General features: G+C 41.3%; 1 protein-coding gene across 1 annotated transcript in view; it reads right to left on the bottom strand.

Annotated features, from left to right (window-relative positions):
• The window catches only part of UBE2E2 (ubiquitin conjugating enzyme E2 E2), a 327,402-nt gene that overhangs the window by 36,032 nt on the left and 267,857 nt on the right, over nucleotides 1-23,513 (bottom strand). Inside the window, exon 4 of the mRNA XM_077491414.1 lies at nucleotides 11,633-11,765. Within this exon, the coding sequence (XP_077347540.1) occupies nucleotides 11,633-11,765 (133 nt within the window). The remainder of the gene's footprint in view (nucleotides 1-11,632; nucleotides 11,766-23,513) is intronic.

Genomic DNA, 23,513 nt, shown 5'->3' with positions numbered 1-23,513 from the left:
TCGATCAGCGTGTCGAGCAGACAGACAGCGGCCATTCTATTCAAAAGCCGCGCCTCCGGCTCCGCCTTCGCCTGTGATAGGCGGAACACTGAATTTCCCAGCAGCCTGTGTTCCGCCTATCACGGACATCGTATCATCCTCGTACTACGGACGAGGATGATACGACGTCTGTGATAGGCGGAACACAGGCTGCTGGGAAATTCAGTGTTCCGCCTATCACAGGCGAAGGCGGCGGCGCAGCTTTTGAATTTTACAATGGCCGCCGACGAAGAGGGCACGGGACGGAGGCAAGGCAAGGCACGGCACGGCACGGGACGGGACGGGACGGGGGCAAGGCAAGGCACGACACGGGACGGATGCAAGGCAAGGCAAGGCACGGCACGGGACGGAGGCAAGGAGGCAAGGCACGGGACGGAGGCTCGGGACAAAGGTAGGCTGGACACACACACACACACACACACACACACACACACACACACACACACACACACACACACACACACACACACACACACACACACACACACACAGGGATGGATGGAGACACACACAGGGATGGATGGATGGATGGATGGATGGAGACACACACACACAGGGATGGATGGACACACAGGGATGGACGGACACACAGGGATGGACGGACACACAGGGATGGACGGACACACACACAGGGATGGACAGGCATGTCTCACCCTCGGCTTATACACGAGTCAATAAGTTTGCCAGTTTTTTTGGGGGTAAATTGGGGGCCTCGGCTTATATTCGGGTCGGCCTATACTCGAGTATATACGGTAGTTTAAAACAATACAGAAAGATGTATTTTATGCATATATTGTCCTAACAAGTCATGTGAGAAGTTTATAATTTTTGTTTTAGTTCCTTCATAACAGTGTGCTTGTGCTGAGCTTTAATTTTTTGTATTAAGTTGTGTAAATATTAAAAGGGAAAAAGAAAAGAAACAAGGGGGATAAAAAAAACAAAAAAACACTTATATAACTTGGATATTGGAGTAGGAACGGGTGGGGTGAAGTTGTGTTCATAGTTCCCTCTAGACCAGTGATGGCGAACCTTGGCACCCCAGATGTTTTGGAACTACATTTCTCATGATGCTCAACTACACTGCAGAGTGCATGAGCATCATGGGAAATGTAGTTCCAAAACATATGGAGTGCCGAGGGTCGCCATCACTGCTCTAGACACTTAAGGGCTCTATTTTTATACATTTACTGCTTTATAGGCAGAGGATTGTTTAAATTCTATCCTGTTGTACCATGCTGAAATTAAGTTGGTTATTTTTTCCTGTGATATGCTAATGAGTTCTATTTTTTTCTAAGTTGCTTATTCTATGGCTAAGCATTGTATTGTTTTGCTTTTATTCTTCCATGTAAATGAAAACACATGGATATGGAAAAATTATATCATAAGTCTGCTTCTCCCATTGTCCCCTCCCCCAACTATAGACTAGTATTTGTAAATTTGCTATTAATTAACCCCGTTACAGAAGCTTGCACTTTAAAGCTGAAATCCAGGAATTCAGCCAGTTTCCAAAATGTGCCAGATTACTATGGGTTAAAGTGGTTATAAACGCTCACATATACCCAGTAAAGTGACTATCCTCAGGTGATATACAGAGATGAAACAAATACCCCTACGCAAGTTGTAACTATTTATGTGCAGTCTTCTCTACATGCGCTCAAAGTGCTGAATTTACAAAGCTTGTTTGAGAGTTCAGAAAAAAGGGAGTAGAGAGCTGAAATTACACTCTGCAGAGCTCAGTGAGGAGAGATCTGAGAGTTGATTGGAGGGAAGAGACACATCCCCCCTTCACACAGCACACTTGAACTGAGCCGAGACTGTCAATATGCTGGGGGTCCCTCCTCTGTCACCCTTTTCTCTTGCTGTCAGGAAAACATGTTAGAAGTGATTTATGCTGATAGCAGAGGAACTAAGCAGCAAGAAATGACACTTAGTGTCATCACGCATCACTTAGTGTCATTACACACCTCCCCCACGGAAAAATTAAAAATCGGCAGCTACATATAGTCCCCTGATGAAGTCACGTGATGACGTAACGTGTAGGGAGTGGCCGGAAGTGGACGTAGACCGGATACTGGAAGTGAAAGCTGGATACGGTTTGTTCCCTACTGACATCCACCTGGTGTATTGTTCTCAGATGATGACGCCATATTGAGGGACGAATTAATAGAAGGAAAAAAGTCTGGTGTTAATGCTGATTAACTGCAGAATTGAGGTGAGAGTTCTGGGAGCTCAGTTCCCATTGGTATTCAGCAGGTATTCATTATGCCACAGTATATGTACACGAGCCAGTCGGGAACCAGTTAATATTAGGACACCTATCTGTACTGGAATCCAGCAATGTCGGCCCCCCAGCCAATGTTTCCTTTGGCTCTTAGGTACTGCCGCCACCATAGCCTGTAAGGGAAACTAGCAGCGAAGTCTTGTGGCTTCACAGCCGAGTCCCTACTGAGAAGCACGCTGTGGTTTCTGAATGGTGGTGGGGAAGAAGGAGGGAGACCGAACTTCTGAAGTACCTCGCCACAGTCCAACGGAAGTGGAGACGGTTACCTGTCAAAAACTAAAGGTGCCACCAGAGGGTGGGAGGAGACAGATAAGCGTAACTTCCACTTTTGGGTAGAACTCCGCTTTAACTTAACCCATAGCAAGCCTGCATATTTTATAAGGTGGCTGAATTCCTGGAGTTCAGCTTTAAATGGGTCATGACAGCTGGTGTTGGTCGATTTATTTAGGATATTATTCCACACCAAGATTGAAAGTGCAGTGCTGCTGTCATCAGGAGCTTGCCCTTACAGGTTCCTAATTGTTGGTAGTTGAGCACAACCTATCCATGATATACTGCGACAGTTCAAAGGGTGCCAAAAAGGAGGGGCCCAGAACAAGACAGCAGTGTATAAATGCAGTATCTGGGCATTAAGGACCACCTGCCCTGCTTCCACATATATACAAGGCTGTCATAAATGGGGTTAATAGGATCAGGATTTATTAGGACAGTATTTATATCTCCCCTAGCTCTTTTGTTCAATGGAAGTTTAATTCTTAGAGCTTTTTCCTCTTGTCATGTTACATTGCCTTGCACTGGCACAGGAAAAATAATTCTCTTTGCATAAATTACCACTGAATGTTGCTGGTTTCATCACTAAAGTTCACTGGAGCCACTGGGACTAAACTGCCACACACAGCTTGCAGGCCATGTTTTACATAGTAAGGTTGAATAAAGACACCAGTTAATCCAGTTCAACCTGACTGAGTGTGGGTGCATGTCTACAATTGTCCTTATCCCTATACAGTGTGTCTCATTAAGATGCTCCTCTATTATATATTATTTATATAAGGTACCCATATATCAATTTAAGCAGCGCTCCACACATACATCGCACACTCACATTGGTCCCTAGCCTCAAGAAGCCCACAATCCAAGGTCCCCAACTGACATTCATATACTAGGGCCAATTTTGGGCAGACGCCAATTAACCTGCGAGCATGTCTTTGGAGTGTGGGAGGAAAACGGAGTACCCGGAGTAAACCCACACAGGCACAGGGAGGACATGCAAACTGCAGGCAGGTAGTGCCGTGTTTGGGATGCGAACTAGCGACCCTTTTTAATGCCAGGCGAGAGTGCTACCCACTACACCACTGTTTTGTTGTAGAATGTCACAAAGCATGTACACATGGATCAGAATGTAAAGGTTAATACACAAACATTAGGATTTACATGATTGTGATATACAGGGCAAGGGTTTTAGTTCAGGGAGAATATAATGACCCCTGATGATGTATGAACAAGATGGCTCTAGTCCCTTGGAAAAATTAGAAATCAGAAATACTGCCAGCTATGACGTTATGTCACTTTCTTAGGCCAATTATTTAATGCCCCGGCTAATCAATTATTCTACCAAATGTCCTCTAGTTTCTTTTCAACCTTCCTATCTCTTGGATTGTAATATATTTGTGCATGCACAAGATACTGCACATATAAGTGACAGTTATTTGCTGTAAATGGGCTATTTTCTTTAATATACTCCAGAGATCCCATTCTATAAAGAAAAAAAAAAGCTAGAATCACCCCAGCTGAGATGGTACTCCTGGCACATACCCTTTCTGGGGTTCTTTCAATAGCTAGAAATCTGATGTTCGCCTCCATATGGATTACAGTAACAAAACACAGATTCTGAATTGCCTGAGCTGAATGAAAGCAGAACAGACAAGAATAATAGCATGCAGGGAAGCTCCACATTAGTTATGTGATATAACAATAATTACATTTACATTGCTAAGCTGCTGAAGGTTTTTCATTAAGTCCTATCTCATTATTATGTTTAAAATGAAACCACCTTGGGTGTAAATCATCTGTGCAGAACTATAATAATACATTTATATTGCATGGTCTAATGCAATCACATACTTAACTCTTAACTTATGTGTACGTTCAATTAATGTTTTATATATATATATATATATATATAATGTGTGTGTGTGTGTGTGTGTGTGTGTGTGTATATTCATGTTCTAAGGCACCAGGTTACATATTTTATCATGGTTCTTACAGATTTTTTTTTCTTTTCATTTAAATGAGCACCGCTTATTTTTCCAGTTTAAAGAAAACATTGTTAAAGCTGAAATCCAGTAAGGTATAAAAAAAAACACCAACTCATGCAGTTTATAGGCCTCTTATAATCCTCTGGATTGCAGAACACAGAAGGCTGGGCTGAGAGAAGGAGGATCAGAAATAGCCAATCAGGTGTACTGCATGCACATGTGCTGATAGATTTGGAGAGCAGAATAGCAGACAGATGAACTTACCAATCTTCTGCTGATACTGCACTGCCCAATCACAGGCTGTGGGCAGATGGGTGACCTAGCTAAATAACTTGTTTTGAACCCAAAACCAGAAAAAATATTTTACAGCTTACTGCTCAGATGTATTGGCAGCATTCATTTTCTTTATTTAGACTTCTTTTATTTGTACCTGCTGATCCTGGCAGTATGTTTGTTATTTTCAACTTCCTACAATAAAAAAAGTTGTCCATCTAATGTTGAAGCTAGAGTGTTGAGACAGATCATTTAAAATGGTTGTAAACCCTTACAAACCACTTTGACCTACAGGTAAGCCTAGATTAAGTCTTACCTGTAGGTTCAAGAAATATCTCCTAAACCTACATGGTTTAGGAGATATTTGCCAAAACACAGGCACTGAGCGCGCCACTGTCAACGGCGATATGCCGCGAGTGGCGGCTCCCGTGCGCATGCGCGGGAGTGACTTCATCGCGGCTCCGCCAAAAGACAGCGCCGGAGCAGCGAGACCCACCGAGAAGATGGAGGCTCCGTACACAAGGGGACAGCGGTGACTTCGCTGGCTCCTGTGTCAGGTAAGTGACACATAATCGACTACTATGCGATGCATAGTAGTCCATTATGCTTTACCTTTGCAGGGAATCAAAGAGGAAGTAAACCCACCAGGGTTTACTTCCTCTTTAACACTGACAGAGGTGCTGACAGTGGTCAGATTTTTATTTGGTTATGTAAAATGTTAATCCCAAAAGAAAAAAGAAAATGTTGCTTTAATGCCTTTAAAAAGTGATAGTTGGAGTTTAGCTTTAATTTGTTCAGAATACACTGATCGGGGCTAAAGCGGCTGATCGAATGCTGGTTTTCCATCAGGACTGTTCAACAGAGCGTCAAAGAACAATGGGATAGCTCCTAGAAGGTGGCACATCTAGAAGTCCTGGAGTGATGGCTAGAGTGGCAACCTCAGCCTGGACTCCAACCACTTCTAGGGGGCTTTCCCATTGTTCTTTGAAGCTCTACAAGAACCAGGATGGGTTCCATCACCTGTCAGTACTCTAGCAGCAGCTGTGGAAGCATTGACTACATACCCCTTCACCAAGGCCATTATGGCTGAAACTTCTGCTGTACATGTTTATAATTTGGACTTATTGGAGAGCATGTATGGAGTTGCGGATTTGTCTTCTTTCCATCCACACACATTTCCTAGGTCACACGGACAGTTCGGCAGAAGATGGTCTAATGATGAGCTTCTGTCGAACAGAGAGGGCTACACACTAATGGTGTACTGAAATTAAACTTCTGGACCGAAACCAAAAAGTCAGGATACATTTGGCCAAAACCCAAATGGACAGTTGTAAAAAAAAAATATATATTTTTTATATATATAATTGCATCATATTTGACTTTTAAATGAATATGAATTTATTTTCGGCCATTATCTGCACTTTTTTCTTTTTCACCCATGATCGGCAGTCGCCTTTTTCTCTATTTTCAGCCATCATCTGCACCTTTTTTCTATTTTCGGCTGGTAACTTTTGGCGGCCGTTATCGGGACATTTTTTTTCTGTTGGCAAAACTATAATAATCCTATTTTCTTCCGATAAATTTTGATGGATGATATATTGCACATTTGCATCAGTCATTGACCTCACGAAGGTTACAATCTATTATACATACTAGGGCTACTTTAGAATGGAGCCAATTAACCAACAAGCATGTTTTTGGAGTGTGGGAGGAAACCTACGAAGGCACAGAGAGGACATGCAAACTCCAGGCAGGTAATGTCATGGTTGGGATTTGAACCAATAACATAAGTGCTACCCACTTAGCTACTGTGCTGCCCCTTGATTTAGGATTAAAGGGATTGTAAAGCTTTGTTGATTTTTTTTTTATTTTAAATAACAAACATGTCATACTTACCTCCACTGTGCAGTTTGTTTTGCACAGAGTGGCCCGAACATCCTCTTCTGGGGTCCCTCAGCGGCACTTCTGGCTCCTCCTTGCATCGAGTGTCCACGTTGGAGAAGCCCTCTCCTGTGGTGAACACCCGCGCGGGCACACTTCTGAGTTCTGCATCTGTGTCCATTCACAGAATGCAGGACTCGGCCCTGTATCATTGGATTTGATTGACAGCAGCAGGAGCTAAATGTCTGCGCTGCTATCAATTCATCCAATCAGGACATGAGACACCAGCTACAGCTGGTCTGCTTGTTTCTGGCTGGCGAAGGATCGGGGTCAGGTAAGTAAAATGGGGGCTCGGGGGGCTGCAGCACCACAGGAGGGTTTTCACTTTAATGAATAAAATGCATGAAGATGAAAAAACATGAGGGTTTACAAACCCTTTAAGTCACTTTACAACATATATGAGGAAGGAGGACTAACTGGACTTCATTACATTAAATTTTAGATTGAAAACTCCCAGGAGTATTGATTTATATTGTAACTGCCCATCTAGCTTTATTTTGTAAACCACTGTGCAAACTGTTGGTGCTATATAAATCCTGTATAATAATTATCTGTGTGAATCAGATCAAATAAACAGCATTTCAGGCTAGGAGATTATGTGAACATTCATTGATTTTTTTTTGAGAATACACAAAAATCCTATATATAGAAAACCTATATAGCAATGCAGATGAAAATTAAGGCAATGGACTGTTATAATTCTGAAGTCTTCCTTACTCTTGGGACTGGCAATGTGAACTGTGAGGCCGCATACACAGAGGGGGATGGGAAGGATTTCCATGAAACTGAGCTCAGAGGCTGACATGCCAATGCCGTATGTGAGAGAAGGAGGGGGAGAGGGTACAGCCACATTTGTAGTGCTATGCTATACGAGTGTCCACAACTGCGGCATGCAGATCTGCTGCAACACACAGGTACATTTTCTGTTTGATTCCGGTTCTATATACTGTAATATATATATGTTTTACATTATTTATTTTTATACACAAAATGTGCTAAAAAGATACAGGGCAAAACAAACCACCCTGCAACTCCCAAGAATATAAGGGATTGCTGGGACTTGTAGTTCCTCAAATGGGGGTGGTTTACTTGCCATGGTTCATCTATAACCGTTATTTTAGCTTAGACTATGTTTTTATCTTATATGTTGTGAGTAAAAGAATACATTTATTAAATATGCAAGCCCATGCTTTCCTGCATAGCAACTTTGAAGCCCAACTATACCTTATTTTTTTTAAAATATAAATGAATAGTCCTGTAGGGGTGAAATACAGAAAGCAGTTCCTGCTGCAAAACTTGTCTAGTCTCTGGAGTCACTACTCTATGATCCAATATTGATCAGTTAAATGACACCCAGCTTCACTCAAACCCTTTCCTGAAAGCCCAGGACGTTAAGGTCCTACCCTCTGGAGTGAGTCAATCAAGCCATCCCCAGCCCAAAAGAGGATGCTGACCAGTAACCACATCACTTTACATGGTGAATGAATGAATGAGTGACTTGTATAGCGCTACCTATGCAAACTCAATCACCTAAGGGGGCTTTTTGCCGCTGGTGTCATCTGTGGTATAGCGTGGTCCTTACCCTGTAGGGTCCCGACGCTCTTACAAACACATACACATACTAGGGCAAATTTTTTAGGCAGGATCTAATTAACCTACCAGCATGTCTTTGGAGTGTGGGAGGAAACCGGAGTACCTGGAGGAAACCCACACAGGCACAGGGCGAACATGTAAACTCCAGGCAGATGTTGTCGTGGTCGGGATTTGAACCAGTGACCCGGTTGCTGCTAGGTGAAAGGGCTAACCACTATTGTGCTGCCCTGGTGCCATGCTCTGCAGCATTCAAGAGCACCTGATTGGACCCTAAAGATAGTATTTAGGTATGTATACACCGATTTAAAAAAAAATAGATGTGGGGTGGGGGGCAGCTTCAATGAGAGGGTGTCCTAGCTACTGGGTTTGGGCTTAAAGTGGAACTTTAGCCATAACAACTTGATAAAAAAATAAGGTTCTTTAGCAAGGAACATACATTCCACATACATAATTATGCTACCAAAATGAGTGGGTGCTGTAAATTGCCTCCAGCATTTCTCCTGTTTCTTCTTGCTGGAGGCTGCCATTTTGCTAAAACCCAGAGCCCCTGAACAGTATTTAATCATGAAATGGAACTAAACCCATTGATTTAAGGGTTTCAAAAAACATTCCTGGAATGCCTAACCTTAACATTTGCTTGTTTCTTCAACCAAACTGTAAAACCATCAAATGACTGGTGTCATAATTGACCACATGTGCAGCACCATGGCAACTGCAGATCAAACTGAAGCAGCTTCCTTGGCTGTAAAGGATAGGAGGGTTTATTTCATGTTTAAGGCTGTGAGCAAATCGGCCTCTACAAACTCAGCAGTCTCTAAAAATGGAGAGCAACTGAGCATGTGCGGAGCAGGGTGAGACAATGTATTACTGGGTTTTAAACAGTATAGGCACTTCATTTACTGACTAAAGTTTCCTTTTAAATACTGTTTCTCAATATCCCAGTACCAGTTGCTTTGTGTAACCCCTGCAGAGTATGTTGATGTTTCACTATTCAGCCAAATAATTGTACATTAATAAAGTGAGCAGAGCAATTAATAAAAGTTTGATTAAAAAGAGTAATTATTTATAATTATTTATAAAGCCACATTTTTTTATTTGAAATCTTTTTGTGGGTGGGAGTAAAAATAAAAAAAAGTAGTTGCATAAAGGGTGTGCACACCCTTTTATAGCTGGGGATGTAGCTGTGTTCAGAAATAAGCAATCACATTCAAACTCATGTTAAATAGTAAGGATGAGCTCAGGCTCGCAAACAGCATTTGCAGAGCCCGCCAGGAAGTTGGCATTGAGGAGCGTCAATCACAGGCAGTGAGACATTTCCCGATGCGTGGCTGCAGAGAACGGGAAATGTCTCACTGCCTGTGATTAGCGCTGTGCAGTGCCGACTTTCTGGCGGGCTCTACACCATTTAAAGTGTCTCTGATTAACCCCAAATACAGTTCAGCTGTTCTAGTAGGTCTTTCCTGACATTTTCTTAGTCGTATCCTACAGCAAAAGCCATGGTCCGAAAGAGAGCTTCTAAAGCATCAGAGGGATTTCATTTTTAAAGGGTACAAAATAATTTCCAAGGCATTAGATATACCTTGGAACACAGTGAAGACATTCATCTCCAAGTGGAGCAAATATGGCACAACACTGACATTACCAAGGACTGGATGTGAAAAGATGAGAAGAAAACTGGTTAGGGAGGCTGCCAAGAGGCATACAGCAACATTAATGGAGCTGCAGGGATATCTGGAAAGTACTGGCTGTGTGGTACATGCAACAACAATCTCTCATGTTCTTCATATGTCTGGGCTATGGGGTAGAGTGGCAAGATGGAAGCCTTTTCTTACGAACAAAAACATCCAAGCCTGGCTAAATTTTGCAAAAATACATCTGAAGTCTCCCAAAAGCATGTGGGAAAATGTGTTGTTGTCTGATGAAACAAAGGTTCAACTTTTTGGCCATAATTCCAAAAGATAGGTTTTGTGCAAAAACATCACTGAACATCACCAAAAGAACACCATACCCACCGTGAAGTATGGTGGTGGCAGCAGTATGCTTCGGGGCTGTTTTTCTTCAGCTGGAACAGGGGCCTTAGTCTAGGTAGAGGGGATTATGAACAGTTCCAAATACCAGTCAATATTGGCACAAAACCTTAAGGCTTCTGCTAGAAAGCTGAACGTGAAGAGCAACTTCATCTTTCAGCATGACAATGACCCAAAGCATACATCCAAATCAACAAAGGAATGGCTTCACCAGAAGAAGATTAAAGTTTTGGAATGGCCCAGCCAGAGCCCAGACCCAAAGCCGAATGAAAATCTGTGGGGTGATCTGAAGATGGCTGTGCACAGGAGATGCCATCGCAATCTGACAGATTTTGAATGTTTTTGCAACGAAGAGTGGGCAAATATTTCCAAGCCAAGATATGCCATGCTGATAGACTCATTCCCAAAAAGACTGAGTGCTATAATAAAATCAAAAGGTGCTTCAACTAAGTATTAGTTTAAGGGTGTGCACACTAATGAACCATATTATTTTATTTTTTATTTTTACTTCCCTCCACCTAAAAGATTTCAGCTTGTTGTTCAATTGGGTTGTACACATTATAGGTCACATTAAAGGTGGAAAAAGTTCTGAAATGATTTATCTTTGGCTCATTTTTACACATCACAGAAACCTGACATCTTAAAGAGGAAGTAAACCCTGATGAGTTTACTTCCTCTTTGATTCCCTGCAAAGGTAAAGCATAATGCACTACTATGCATAGTAGTCCATTATGTGTCACTTACCTGACACAGGGGCCAGCGAAGTCACCGCTGTCCCCTGTAGTCCGGAGCATCCATCTTCTCAGTGGGCCTCGCTGCTCAGCCGCTGTCATTCGGCGAAGCCGCGATGATGTCACTCCTGCGCATGTGCACGGGAGCCGACACTCGCGGCATATCGCTGTTGACAGCGGCGCGCTCAGTGCGCCTGCGCACCGCTGTCTACGGCGCATGCGCCGTAGACAGCGGTGCCTGTCTTTCGGCAAGTATCTCCTAAACCGTGTAGGTTTAGGAGATATTTCTTGGATCTACAGGTAAGCCTTAATCTAGGCTTACCTGTAGGTCAAAGTTGGTTGTAAGGGTTTACAACCACTTTAACAGGGGTGTGTAGACTTTTTATATCCACTGTAAACATACAGTATAGTATTACATTACTTATCCTAGTATAAGGCAATGTCGACAAATCTAGGCCTAGCAGACAAAATAATTGAATTATCGTCTCTTACCTTAGGTGGTTTGAAAGGATAGTCTGGAGAGAAGGCGATATCAAGGAAGAAAACACCTCCTTCGTACACAGATCCAGGAGGACCAAGTATAGTGGATCTCCATTCATATATGTTATCTCCTTTGGGTCCAGCGCTGTAACAGAAACATCACAAAATAATAAACTGGGTGTGAAGTACATATCAATGTTTTTAAATGATCTTGAAAATAAAACTGTACTGTGACAAGATAGCAATTGCACAGAAAAAGTATGTAAAGATCGTAAAGAAAGTATGTAAAGATCACAACGACCAAACATATTTGGATCATTATATACTATATAAATCAGAGTTTCGCCCTGCTATTTGTAGTACCCAAGCCTGACTTTCTCAGCTGCATGCAGGCCCTCTTTTAGGACCATATGGAATTTATAATGGAGGCACACAAACACTGTCTGAAGTGCTTTTTATGTCTTGTTTTGAAAGGAAACAATAGTTTTTCTTTATGAATCAAGCCATATCTGAAGTGGACCTAGAATGAGATATATCTTTTATTTTAAGTGAATGCATTCAAGTAATTAACTTACAGGTATTTTATTACCCCTCACAGAGATTACAGTACTCCTAATGACAATTCCTTCATCTGATTTTCTTTTCCAGAAGCTGGACCATCCTTGTCTCGTCATCACCAAGGGTAAGAATCTACATATTGGACTGAGATTCTGGCTTCAGACTTTTTTCAGTCATACTATGCTTTAGCCAAGGTGTTATCATTTTTACAATGCCTTTAATGCTGCATTTTGTCCAAACCACTGGTTTACACTAATTTACTTCTAAATAAAAAATATTTTATTGTACTATTACCATAAGAAGCTAACCTACTTATATTTTCAGACTGGAAGGTGGCTTGGAAATTTACATTCTAAGTTGTTTATTTGACTCGTTTTTGTATAAAAAATTAAAGGAAAGTTATTCACTTCTTAAGTTTTTATTGCTCTTCCTTGTTTCCGATCTATTTCACATGTGTTATACACAAGACGTTAGGATAAATTCCACCAACAGGGATGCAGGCAGAAATAAGATTTTTTATTAGCGTGAGGACTGTTTAGAAGATGTGTCAGGAATACTGGTGGATGTGTTTCCATTAGTGATATTTACCCACGGTTCCTGTCCATGAGATGGGTTTTAGCCAGAAAATAAAGATTTATGGTGACACAGATACAAATTTAAAATATGAGAGGATCTAACACTTGCCTGTTGTACTCAAAATGTAAAAGGTTTTGGTTGGTGTTGAGTTTTAGGTTTTTGGTAAGTGGTTTGAAGGCCACGTTCAACAGAGAAGACACCTGGAATGGGCCTGATGCCACAATATTACCTTTCACATGCTTTCTTTCCAACCATTAGTCTTTCAGCTAAGATTTTGATCTAAGCCAGTTACCTCAGCCTAATTAGTTTTGTGGAACAGTACTTTTAAATTAAAATGGTCAAAACTCTCACCATTTTGGGGTCAGGGTACAGACTAGAGAGACATGCCCCCAGGGTGGGTCATGTTAGCGCTTGTCTACAATGTCTATCTACAGGGAAGACCTGTTTAAACCTACATCATGTTCCTGGGATTACCTTGAAGTTAATACAGAAAGCCATTAAATTTCCCAGAAAAGGGAAGTTGTGGTTACTTTGCTCAGTCTGCTGCCTTCACTATGAATAGCAGACAAAAAAAAGATTATGGTGGGAACCTCTTGAAAAACTTAAGAGCAAGACTGTAGAAAACCTAATTCACGAATATCTCCATACATTGCCAATAATACAACAAACTTAATACAACAAACTTAAAGGAATGTTGTTTAAAAGCAAAAGTTTATTGTTTGGTACACCAATGCAAAAAATCCCATTATAATTTTAAGACTAAGAACTGTAGTCTAAAGTCTGTCAGTCTGGGCTTCCTTGTGACAGTATACCACCCAATAAAATTAGAAGCTTGTAGTCCAAGATAAGCAATTTCCACATGTTGACTTCTAGGAAGTCATAAAACGTATGGTAATCTTACGATACAAAAGTCAGCTGAGTTAGGTTTTTTTAAGCAAAGTATCAAGAGCCTCAACCCTTGCTGTGATTAGAGAGCATGACCATTTATAACTGTGATAAAAAATGGGTTTAATATAAAGCCTCTAAAACCTTCGGTCACAAAGCATTAAATAAATTGTAAAAATCATTAAAATAGTTATTAACAAATATATCTTGCAGCTAATTTAGCACCCACAATTCAACCTAACACTGCAATTTAAATCAACAATCTGCTTCCCAGTCAGCGTATGGTGAAAAAAGAATTCAACGCTAATGGCTATTTCAGAACTCGGCATTACAGGTTACTATTCATCCCTATGGAAGGTGCAGTCTGCTGGAAACTCAGACCAAATGTAGCAACATTTTAACACAGAGGGTTCATTTACTAAAACCAAATAGGCTGTTCACTTTGCAAGGGGATTTTACTCAGTGCTTAGTGCATGTGGTGAAGTTTCCCGTGTACCCAATCACATGCAAGGAAAAAATAAAAGAAATAAAAAAACAGCATTTATTCCTGCACATGACTGGATGATGGCAGAGCTTCACTTCATTCATTTGGGGAAAATCCATTTTCAAAGTGCAACTTCCATAATTGCAAAGTGAACAGCCAGTTCGTCTTTAGTGAATCATTTCCATAGCATAAAAAATGCGAGAGGTGTAAAATGACATCCAGATACTCAAAAGCACAATACGGTTTTCTTACAACATGACTTCAATCAGCAATCCAGAGAAAGAAGGTTTAAACCCCAACTTAGTGTGATAAGGGACAGGTATAGCTTCCTCCTCATTAAGGGCCCTTTCACAAGGGGCGGATCAGTGATGATGATCCGCCCCGTGGTTATCCGCTTGTCACCCGATCTCCCATAGGGAGTGCAGAGTGCAGAGACGGACCTGTCATCTGCCTGCTCAGCGGGGATCAACAGAGCAATCCCCACTGAGCAGGCAGATGACAGGTCCGTCTCTGCACTCTGCACTCCCTATGGGAGATCGGGTGACGACGGACCACAGAGTCCGTCGTCACCCGATCCGATGACGGATGGAAAAGTAGGTTTTTTCCCCGTCCCACTTTTTCGGATCGGAGCAGGTTCCCCGCTGACATCCGACGCTCCACAGAGGTCTATGGAGCATCAGTTCAGGTCCGCCTGAAAAACTGACAGGTGGACCTGAACGGATCGGCCGTGTGAAAGAGGCCTAACGATGAGCTTAGGCAAGTTCGCAACCTGCACGTGAAGAGCCCACCAGGAAGATGGCACCTCACATCGCTAATCGCAAGTAGCGAGACATTTTCCCGATCCACGGCTGCAGAAATCGAGAAATGTCTCATTGCCTGTGATCAGCACTGCGCAGTGCTGACTTCATGGCGGGCTCTGCACGTGTGGGTTGCGAACATGCCTGAGCTCATCCTTACTCCTCATTGTAAACTGTCTTGTGACAGTGAAGAACAAATCTTGTACCAGTGTCAGCATATTTTTCTTGCAAGCCTGACTTTTTGTGCTAGTCTCCAGAGCTGACAATACCATTACAAATACCAACATTCACAGGAGACCTTGTTTCTCCTTAGAAAGGGAAAAATGAGTTTTTTGGTATAGGATACCTGCCCCATATACACATAATCTGTCACCTACATACTGTAGGTAGCCATTGTGTGGGCTAATCCAGTGTTTGCTGGCAGCTAGCAACATTGCTGTGGCTTTAGGCCTATTTGCCTCGGGCCATAGTAATGTCTTTTGTTCCTAGTGATTTGATAGGCTTCATTCCCAGATGGATTTGTACAGCTTACAATCTGCATGCCAGTACTGTGCAAGGGTGGCAGATACATGCTAATCTTCAGGGGAATTAAAAGTGGTTTTCTACATATTTTTACATGTTATTATTTTAGTCCTGACCATAATAAACACAGAGGGATTGAAGTATTGAACACCTCACCATTTTTCTAGGTAAATATATTTCTAATGGCGCTATTGACATCAAATTTTCACCACATGTCGGTAACAACCCATGCAATCCATACATACAAAGAAACCAAAACAAATCAGTTCACAAAAGAAGTTATGTGTAATAAAATGGAATGACACAGGGAAAAAGTATTGAACAGAAAGAGAGGGAGGTGCAAAAAAAAGGCATAAAAAGCCAAGACACCAGCTGAAATTTCTCAGTAATTAGAAAGCAATTCTGCCCCTTGTCACTGCAAATTAATATCAGCTGGTTCTGTCTCAACTGATGGCCTATATATAAAAAGGCGTCTCATTACCAAGGTGTCACACACAAAAAATGTCATGATGGGCAAAAGCAAACAGCTTTCTCAAGACCTTCACAACCTTATTGTTACAAAACATATCCATGGCATTGGTTACAGAAAAATGTATAAACTTCTGAATGTTCCAGTGAGCATTGTTGGGGCTATAATCCGAAAGTGGAAAGAACATCATTTCACCATAAACCAGCCATGACTATGTGCTTCTCGGAAGATTTCTGACAAAGGAGTAAAAAGAATCAGAAGAATTGTCCATGAGCCAAGGAACACTTGGAGAGCTTCAGAAAGACCTGGACTTTTCAAAGAAAATCATAAGTAATGCATTCAACCGCCATGGCCATTGCTGAAGAAAAAGCATGTTGAAACTCGTTTAACATTTGCTCCTCAACATTTAGAAAAGCCTCTGAAAAACTGGGAGAATATAGTCTGATCAGATGAGACCAAAATTGAACTCTTTGAATGCCATATTACATACCATGTTTGGAGGTCAAATGGCACTGCACATGACCCCAAAAACACCATACCAACAATGAATTTTGGAGGTGGGAACAATATGATGTGGTTCTGCTTTTCAGCATACGGTACTGGCAAACTTCATATCATTGAAGGAAGGATAAATGGAAAAACGTGCTAGGACATTCTTGATAAAAATATGTTGCCAACTACCAGGATGAAGAAGATGAAACGAGGGTGGACATTTCAGCAAGATAATGATCTCAAACACAAAGCCAAGGAAACTTCCAATTGGTTTCAAAGGAAATAAAAGTGCTAGAATGGCCTAGCCAATCACCTGATTTGAATTCAATAGAAAATCTATTGAAAGAACTTAAGATCAAAGTTCCTAGAAGAGGCCTACTGATCCTTCAAGATTTGAGGACTGTTTGTGTGGAAGAATGGGCCAAAATCACACCTAGCAATGCATGCGACTAGTTTCTCCATACATGAGGCATCTAGAAGCTGTCATTACCAACATAGGATTTTGTATAAAGTATTTAATAAATATCAGGTAGCGTGTTCAATACTTTTTCCCTGTGTCATTCCATTTTATTACACATACCGTTTTTTTTTTTTTGCTCCATGAGACGCACTTTTTTCCCTCCAAAAGATTGGGGGGAAATGTCTGTGCGTATTATGGAACAAATATTGACTAGTACTCCATGCTGCCACCATGTTAGAATACCAGGCTGGCCACTCAGCTCCTCTGTGGCAGAAGAGAGGAGGAGTCAGACTCAGTGGGTTCTGAGAGGAGTTTTTCAGCTGTAAAAACGCTCTAACATCATTAAATGCCTAAAAACATTGAAAACGCAGATAAACACTGAAAAATGCAGTTTACCAGAGGTTTTTTTTTTATGTTTTTGATCCCATTGAAAACAAAAAACAAAAACAAAAAAAGGCTATTGTAAAAACTCTGAAAAACTCAAAGCTTCTGGTGTTTTTATAACGTTATTATAACGTCCAGTGTGCATGGGGCCTAGAGTACATATTCAACTAGTTTCGATTTCAGCTGTGTTTATACGTATATGAAGAAAGACCACTGTTTATACAACTCAGTGAGTCATCAGGAGCAGTGAATTATCCTTTATCAGGAGGCTCATTTGTAAAGCTGCCTTTTTTAGCTAACCCGTAGCAATCTGGTGATCCTTTATCATGAAGTAAATGACAAATATTGTAATAAAAATAACTTTTTAAAATAAAATTCTAATGCAGCAGTTTAAAACAAATATAAACTATAGCAATAAAAAATCTAAACATATTATATGTTTTTCCTCTAAGTGGGTATTCTAGATAATTTAAAAGTGAATCATTTTATTAGGGTAATCCAGAACATAAAGCTAAATTACCAATGGCTATTATAAAATGTAACAACTGTACACAGCTAGTTCTTTAGTATCTTGAAAATCACATTTGACATGACACCTTATTACCAGCAATTATTTAGCAGCAGAAATGACCAGCACATTTATCCAACAATTACCAGCTAATTACAACAATGTCAGGACTAATGTATATAAGCAATGGCAGTCTATGTATTTTCTCATGGCATGCTTTCTTCAAAGGCAACATTTTCATGTCTTTCTCAAAAATTGGTCCATTCACACCTATGCAACGCACATTATATGCATTAGTGCCTTTTGGTGCCATCAATAGGCCCCCGACCCACTAAAACAACGCACCTGTGTTGCAATACAGGGTAATGCAGTATTGTGCATTGCGGTACACTCTGTTAAAAAAAAAAATTGCACCTTTTTGGTGCATTGACAGTCCACTCAAATGTATGGGCTGCCTTAATGCAACAAGCATTGAAGTGCAACATAAAAAAAACTGAAAAACTCTGAGTGGGACCTTAATGTTTCCAAAGGCAGGAAATCTGATTATAGAGAAAATCATAATCTTTTTAAGTCTTCTGTACTTCTAAACTTTTCTTACTGGAACCAGTACAAACTCCAAATAAGTTACAACTTCAGCATATTTATCACCTGTATGAAGCATTTATACACAGCTTGATAATATTTTAAACAACACAAAAGCAAGTATTTTGAGTGCCATAGTTTAGGTGCAGGTATTTTTTTTAGGGTTGGACAATTAAAATTATACTGGTTAGTGGATATATTCGGGTTATTTGTAGAGCTGTGGAAAGTAAAGAATAATTCCTCGATTAATATTTTTGATCAATCAAAATTCTTTTGATCGGTACTCACCTCTCCGCCGGCTTCCGGGTCTTCAGGGAGTTCCGTCGGAGATCCGGTGATGTTGCAGGCATCGATGTCATTGGACTCCTCCCCCCTTCCCCAAGTGCCTCCGTCTACTAACGAAGGGAAGGGGGGAGGAGTCCGGTGACATCGAAGTTCTGATTGAATGTAACGCCTACGGGGGAGGAGCTATGCATGACGTCACCCGCTGCTGCCCTATGGAACTAACACGATTGTCGGTTTTACAGGCTATGTTTTTATCATCTTTATGTGAGTAGTTTGTGTTTGAACGCAAAAATGTAATCTTATACTTAAGCTGTGAGCACTCTTTTCTTTCTACCCATGACCTGGCGTTCTTGCTGAGATCTAAGGAGACGTGAGAGAAGTTTATGGTCCGTGTTAACCCTTTTGATACCCGCTTGCATGACCACCACAGGGGTCCATGCCATAAGGTGAGAGTGATTAGTTAGACCGGAGGTGGAGGGATTGACACGCTACTGTGGAAAAAAAATACTTACGTCACTGCTACAGTTTGAATTTAAAAAGTATTTGTGTGAACTGTGAAGATAAGTCATGGATTGTGGAAACTAACTAGTGTCGGGTGATTGTATATAGTGTATGCCACATTTAACACTGACTAATGCAGAGTTGCAATGCAAGGAGATCAGCTAAAAGTAGTTAGATCTGTATGTGAATTATAATTAATCGAAATTAGTCGATTAATCGATAAAAAAAATGGATTAATCGAAACAAGAAAATTTTAATCAGTAACAGCCCTAGTTATTTGATGAGGTTATGATACAAGAAAGGAATATGTGACATTTAGGGAAGGAACAATTTTTGGTATACCAAAATGTCTTCCACTCCAAAGTTTTCACACCAAAATGTACTACTATGTCAAATCAAATGACACTTCTCAATAGGGCTTTTCCAACTTGAATAAAGGCAACCAGCAAAATCCATTCAATATTGGCCTTGCCTCTTGAGTTAGGTGTCCACACATGTATCTGTCAAACAACATAACCTGTTTTTGCGGCCCTTATTTGGGCTGTGTATGGCAGTGGTCATCAACCCTGTCCTCAGGGCCCACTAACAGGTCAGGTTTTATGTATTACCTTGGGGAGATGCAGACTAGAATACCGCAATCACCGAGCAGCAAATTATATCACCTGTGATGTATTTCAGTTATCTTGCAAACCTGGCCGGTTAGTGGGCCTTGATGACCACTGGTCTATGGGATGGAAAAATCTGAACATCTGGTGACCAATTAAAAATTTCTACAAGATTTCCACAAGTATCAAAAGATACTTGGGTACTTTAAAATGAGAACTGTCACAATTGCTGACCAAAGGAGGCAAATGCTAAGTGGCCATCAGTATGCTCCAGTAAAATAAAATTGAATAAGTATATGAGGAATAAATCTGCTTGTGAGTTTGGAAGCAATAATGTGACAGCTCAGATAGCCTACATCTACCATGTTAACTTAATGTCATCTGCTTTCCAATACAGCTGACAGACTGACACTGATATATAGCTAGACATAAGCTGACTCTGACAGCCCCCTAAGCTTTTCAGTGAGCAAGATTAAAACAAGCCTGAAAAGCCTTCACTGTTTTCTATAGTAACAACCCGGTAATGGCTATAATCTGTGGTCTCTATGCCAGGGATCCGGCTGATGCAACACTTGAGATAACAAAAATGCCATTGTCAACAGGAACTAGGATGTCAAAGTGCCATCTTGAGCAGGTTAAAGAGGGATAAGCAACTATGTGCTGCCCGGCGATCAAAAAACGGGCATGTATTTTGTCAGGACATTTACCGAAATACAACCTGTATTAAATATCATGCTGAACTCCAAAAAAAAAAAAAAAAAGAATAAATTGCCATAACCCTGTCTAATATTCCAATACATAAACCCCTCTAAGATATATATATATATATATATATATATATATATATATAGAGCGAGAGAGAGAGAGAGAAAGTACATGCATTGAATAAGCCACATACAGAAGCTTCTTGTTTTACACAAGATTGATATTAATTTGAAATAACACACGCATGCACAATAAGTGAGTTGCATCAATTTATGGATTTTGCAAATTATAATGTTTTGGGTTACATTTTTGCATAAATCAGCACAATTGTTTGTGCACTTTATATATTCTTGCACAGGGGGTGATTTCATAAATTATTAGGGTAGTATGTTTATAGCACCGTTATCATTGTTTGTATATTTTTTCAGCCTGCAGATTCCTTCATCCACACTACACAGATGAATGACTCTCTTGCTGAAGCTATTGTATTTTGACTGCTAGCTCTGCCATCTGTCAAAATATTGGAAGGGTGCCTACATCTGATTGGATGAAGGCACCGTGCGGCTGACAATTTCTGCCTACCTCCTTTGTTTTTTCCATCAAATGATGTCAGACGGGAGGCAGCTCACAGGACAACCTACTGGGTGAATTTCGGCTGGCTCCATATATGGCCAGCTTAAAGTGGAAGTAAACCCCCCTATAGTTTCCAGCCAAGGAAGCGGACATCTTTGCCTCTGTTTAATCTACAACTGCCATGATGCTGCACATGCGATCAGTTATGACACCAGCCATCGTATGGTTAGTCAGTTTGGTTGAGAGCACAACCAATGGCAGCGCTACATTTCCGACACGTGCTAGAAATGAAACGGATGTTTTACGGATGGGTTTACTTCCGCTTTAAGGCTAGGTTCAAACTGCTGCATTGCAATTTTTATCCAAATTTAAGTGCAATTATGTAGTGTTACTTGGATGCAACTTTGATAAGGTTTGTATATTCTATGGGGCCAAAATTGCACTGAAATCACATCAAACTTGAACAGGAACCTTTTACAAAATCGCTCCAGGCTAAGTCGCATTGATGGGAATGGACATATTTGATCTCCATTGTCATGCGATTCTTTGCCACTCAAGAAATAAAGACCCAGATAATATTCCCCCCCCCCATTTTTTTTAATAAAACTAGCATGTGTGAAGTCAAAAAGCTTGGTTTTTCACCCTCTTATACTAAAGGTTCTCTGAATATGTGCTGCACAGGATGGGAGTTAGGATTTACCTTTTTTTTCAAGGCTGAACTAGGTATTTATAACGCAGCAGTAATTCACAATGGGGAATAAGGATTGTGGAGAAGGCCTCAGAGAAGTATCTGAAAAGGCCCTGACCACGTGTTCAGATAATTTCTGAAGAGAGAGATGAAGGAGATCTAAAGGAAAAGATAAAAAGAGAGGAAAAGAAAAGAAGAAGGAAGAGGGTAAGAAGAAGAACAGCAAAGAGCGGTGAGATGGCAAGGGGGATTGGAGAGGCCATCCGCTCCGCACTAGGGCAAGGGGATTAATCGGGGTAGAAGATTGGTCTCACAACCTTAAGGTTCCAGGAGCCTAGGATTGAAGTTTGGGGGGGGGGGGTAGTGAGCCACCCACCCATGGTTGCCATTTGAATGGCATTATGAATTTTATCAATATGGACCCTCTATATTATACTGTTGCAGTAAGAAACTAAGATGGCAGACTACCGTCTCAAAGTAAAATGGCTCAGGCTGGTATGTATTCAGTGTGCCAATGAATGAAGAGTGTTAGTGCTTCAGAGTTCTGATGAACAATGTTTATCGGCCCTTCCTGCACTGCAAGCGTTAGTGAGCCACCCACCCATGGTTGCCAAATTTTTAAGAGCCGTGCGATCTTATCTAAGATGGTCGCCTCAATCTTACTGTGGATCATAGCTTGAGTGATGCCATTGTTTGTCTCTACCGAGCAGAGAGATGGGGATTTACAGGCCTTTGCGATAGTCTGTTTAGAAGCTGTAATGATGTATATTGCTAGCCTTTTTAAGGTCCGGTGGAAAGTGGTTTAGCAAGGCAAAAGCTGGGTCATGGTTGGCCTGCTTAGCGGGGTAAATAATATTCTGAAGATTTCAGCCCACAATCGCTGCACAATTGGACATGCCCACCAGATATGCACGTATGTGCCCCGTTTTCCGCCACGATGAAAGCAGGTGGGCTGATCGAAAGGTATTAAAGCGGAGTTCGACCCAAAAATGGAACTTCCGCTTTAAGGGAAGGTGACCCCCTGACATGGCATGTCATTTCTTTGTGGGAAGCAGATACCCTCTTTTTAGAAGGTTCCAGATCCCACTTCCTTTGGGCATACCGCGGCACAGGAAGGGAGATCACCTCTTGGAGATCATCTGGCACACATCACAGGTCCCAGATGATTACCCGGCCAGTCATGGTGCGCCACGCGCGCATGCGCAGTGGGTGCCTGGCTGTGAAGCCACAGCCAAGCGCCCACAGTGATAATGCCGGCATTGCAGAAAGCAGGGGGAGACGAGCGGTGCTTCATTTCCCCCACACCACTGGACCGTGGGACAGGTGAGTGCCCTATTATTAAAAGTCAGCAGCTGCAGTATTTGTCCCCACTGTGGGGACACTTGTAAGTTAGTGTTAGGTACCACAGATATTGGGGTGCCTTGGCACGGCTCTGTGGCTTACGCATGCATTTGCAAATGTGTGCAGACTAAACCCCTGTTTTTAACGCATACTGTTAGACAGGTTATTTGGTTGTCTGTGGGCTGGTGGTAAGTAAAGCTTGTTTTTTTTCCTTGGTTTATCCTTGGGTTTGTTTGTATCTAGTATTTGTAACTGCTGACTTAATTTTTTATTATTTTTTTTTGCGGAACTCCGCTTTAAGAAATTTTTGCAAGGACCAGGTACCAGCGCAAGAGCACCTTGTAGTTGGTCTCAATGGCAAACATATTTTGGGACGAGGAATTGATTGTGGCCCAAATGTCATCTCAATCCCCGTTAGCATGATGAATTTTTAATTTTCCTTATCTTGTTCCTATGGACTGTTTTACAATGTATAATG

This window comes from Lithobates pipiens, unplaced genomic scaffold (assembly GCF_037356315.1).
Source record: "Lithobates pipiens isolate NorthernLeopardFrog02 unplaced genomic scaffold, aLitPip1_a1.2 Scaffold_19, whole genome shotgun sequence".
Taxonomy (NCBI): Eukaryota; Metazoa; Chordata; class Amphibia; order Anura; family Ranidae; genus Lithobates; species Lithobates pipiens.
The sequence above is the reverse complement of the archived record's forward strand: the minus strand, read 5'-3'. Positions and strand labels throughout refer to the sequence as shown.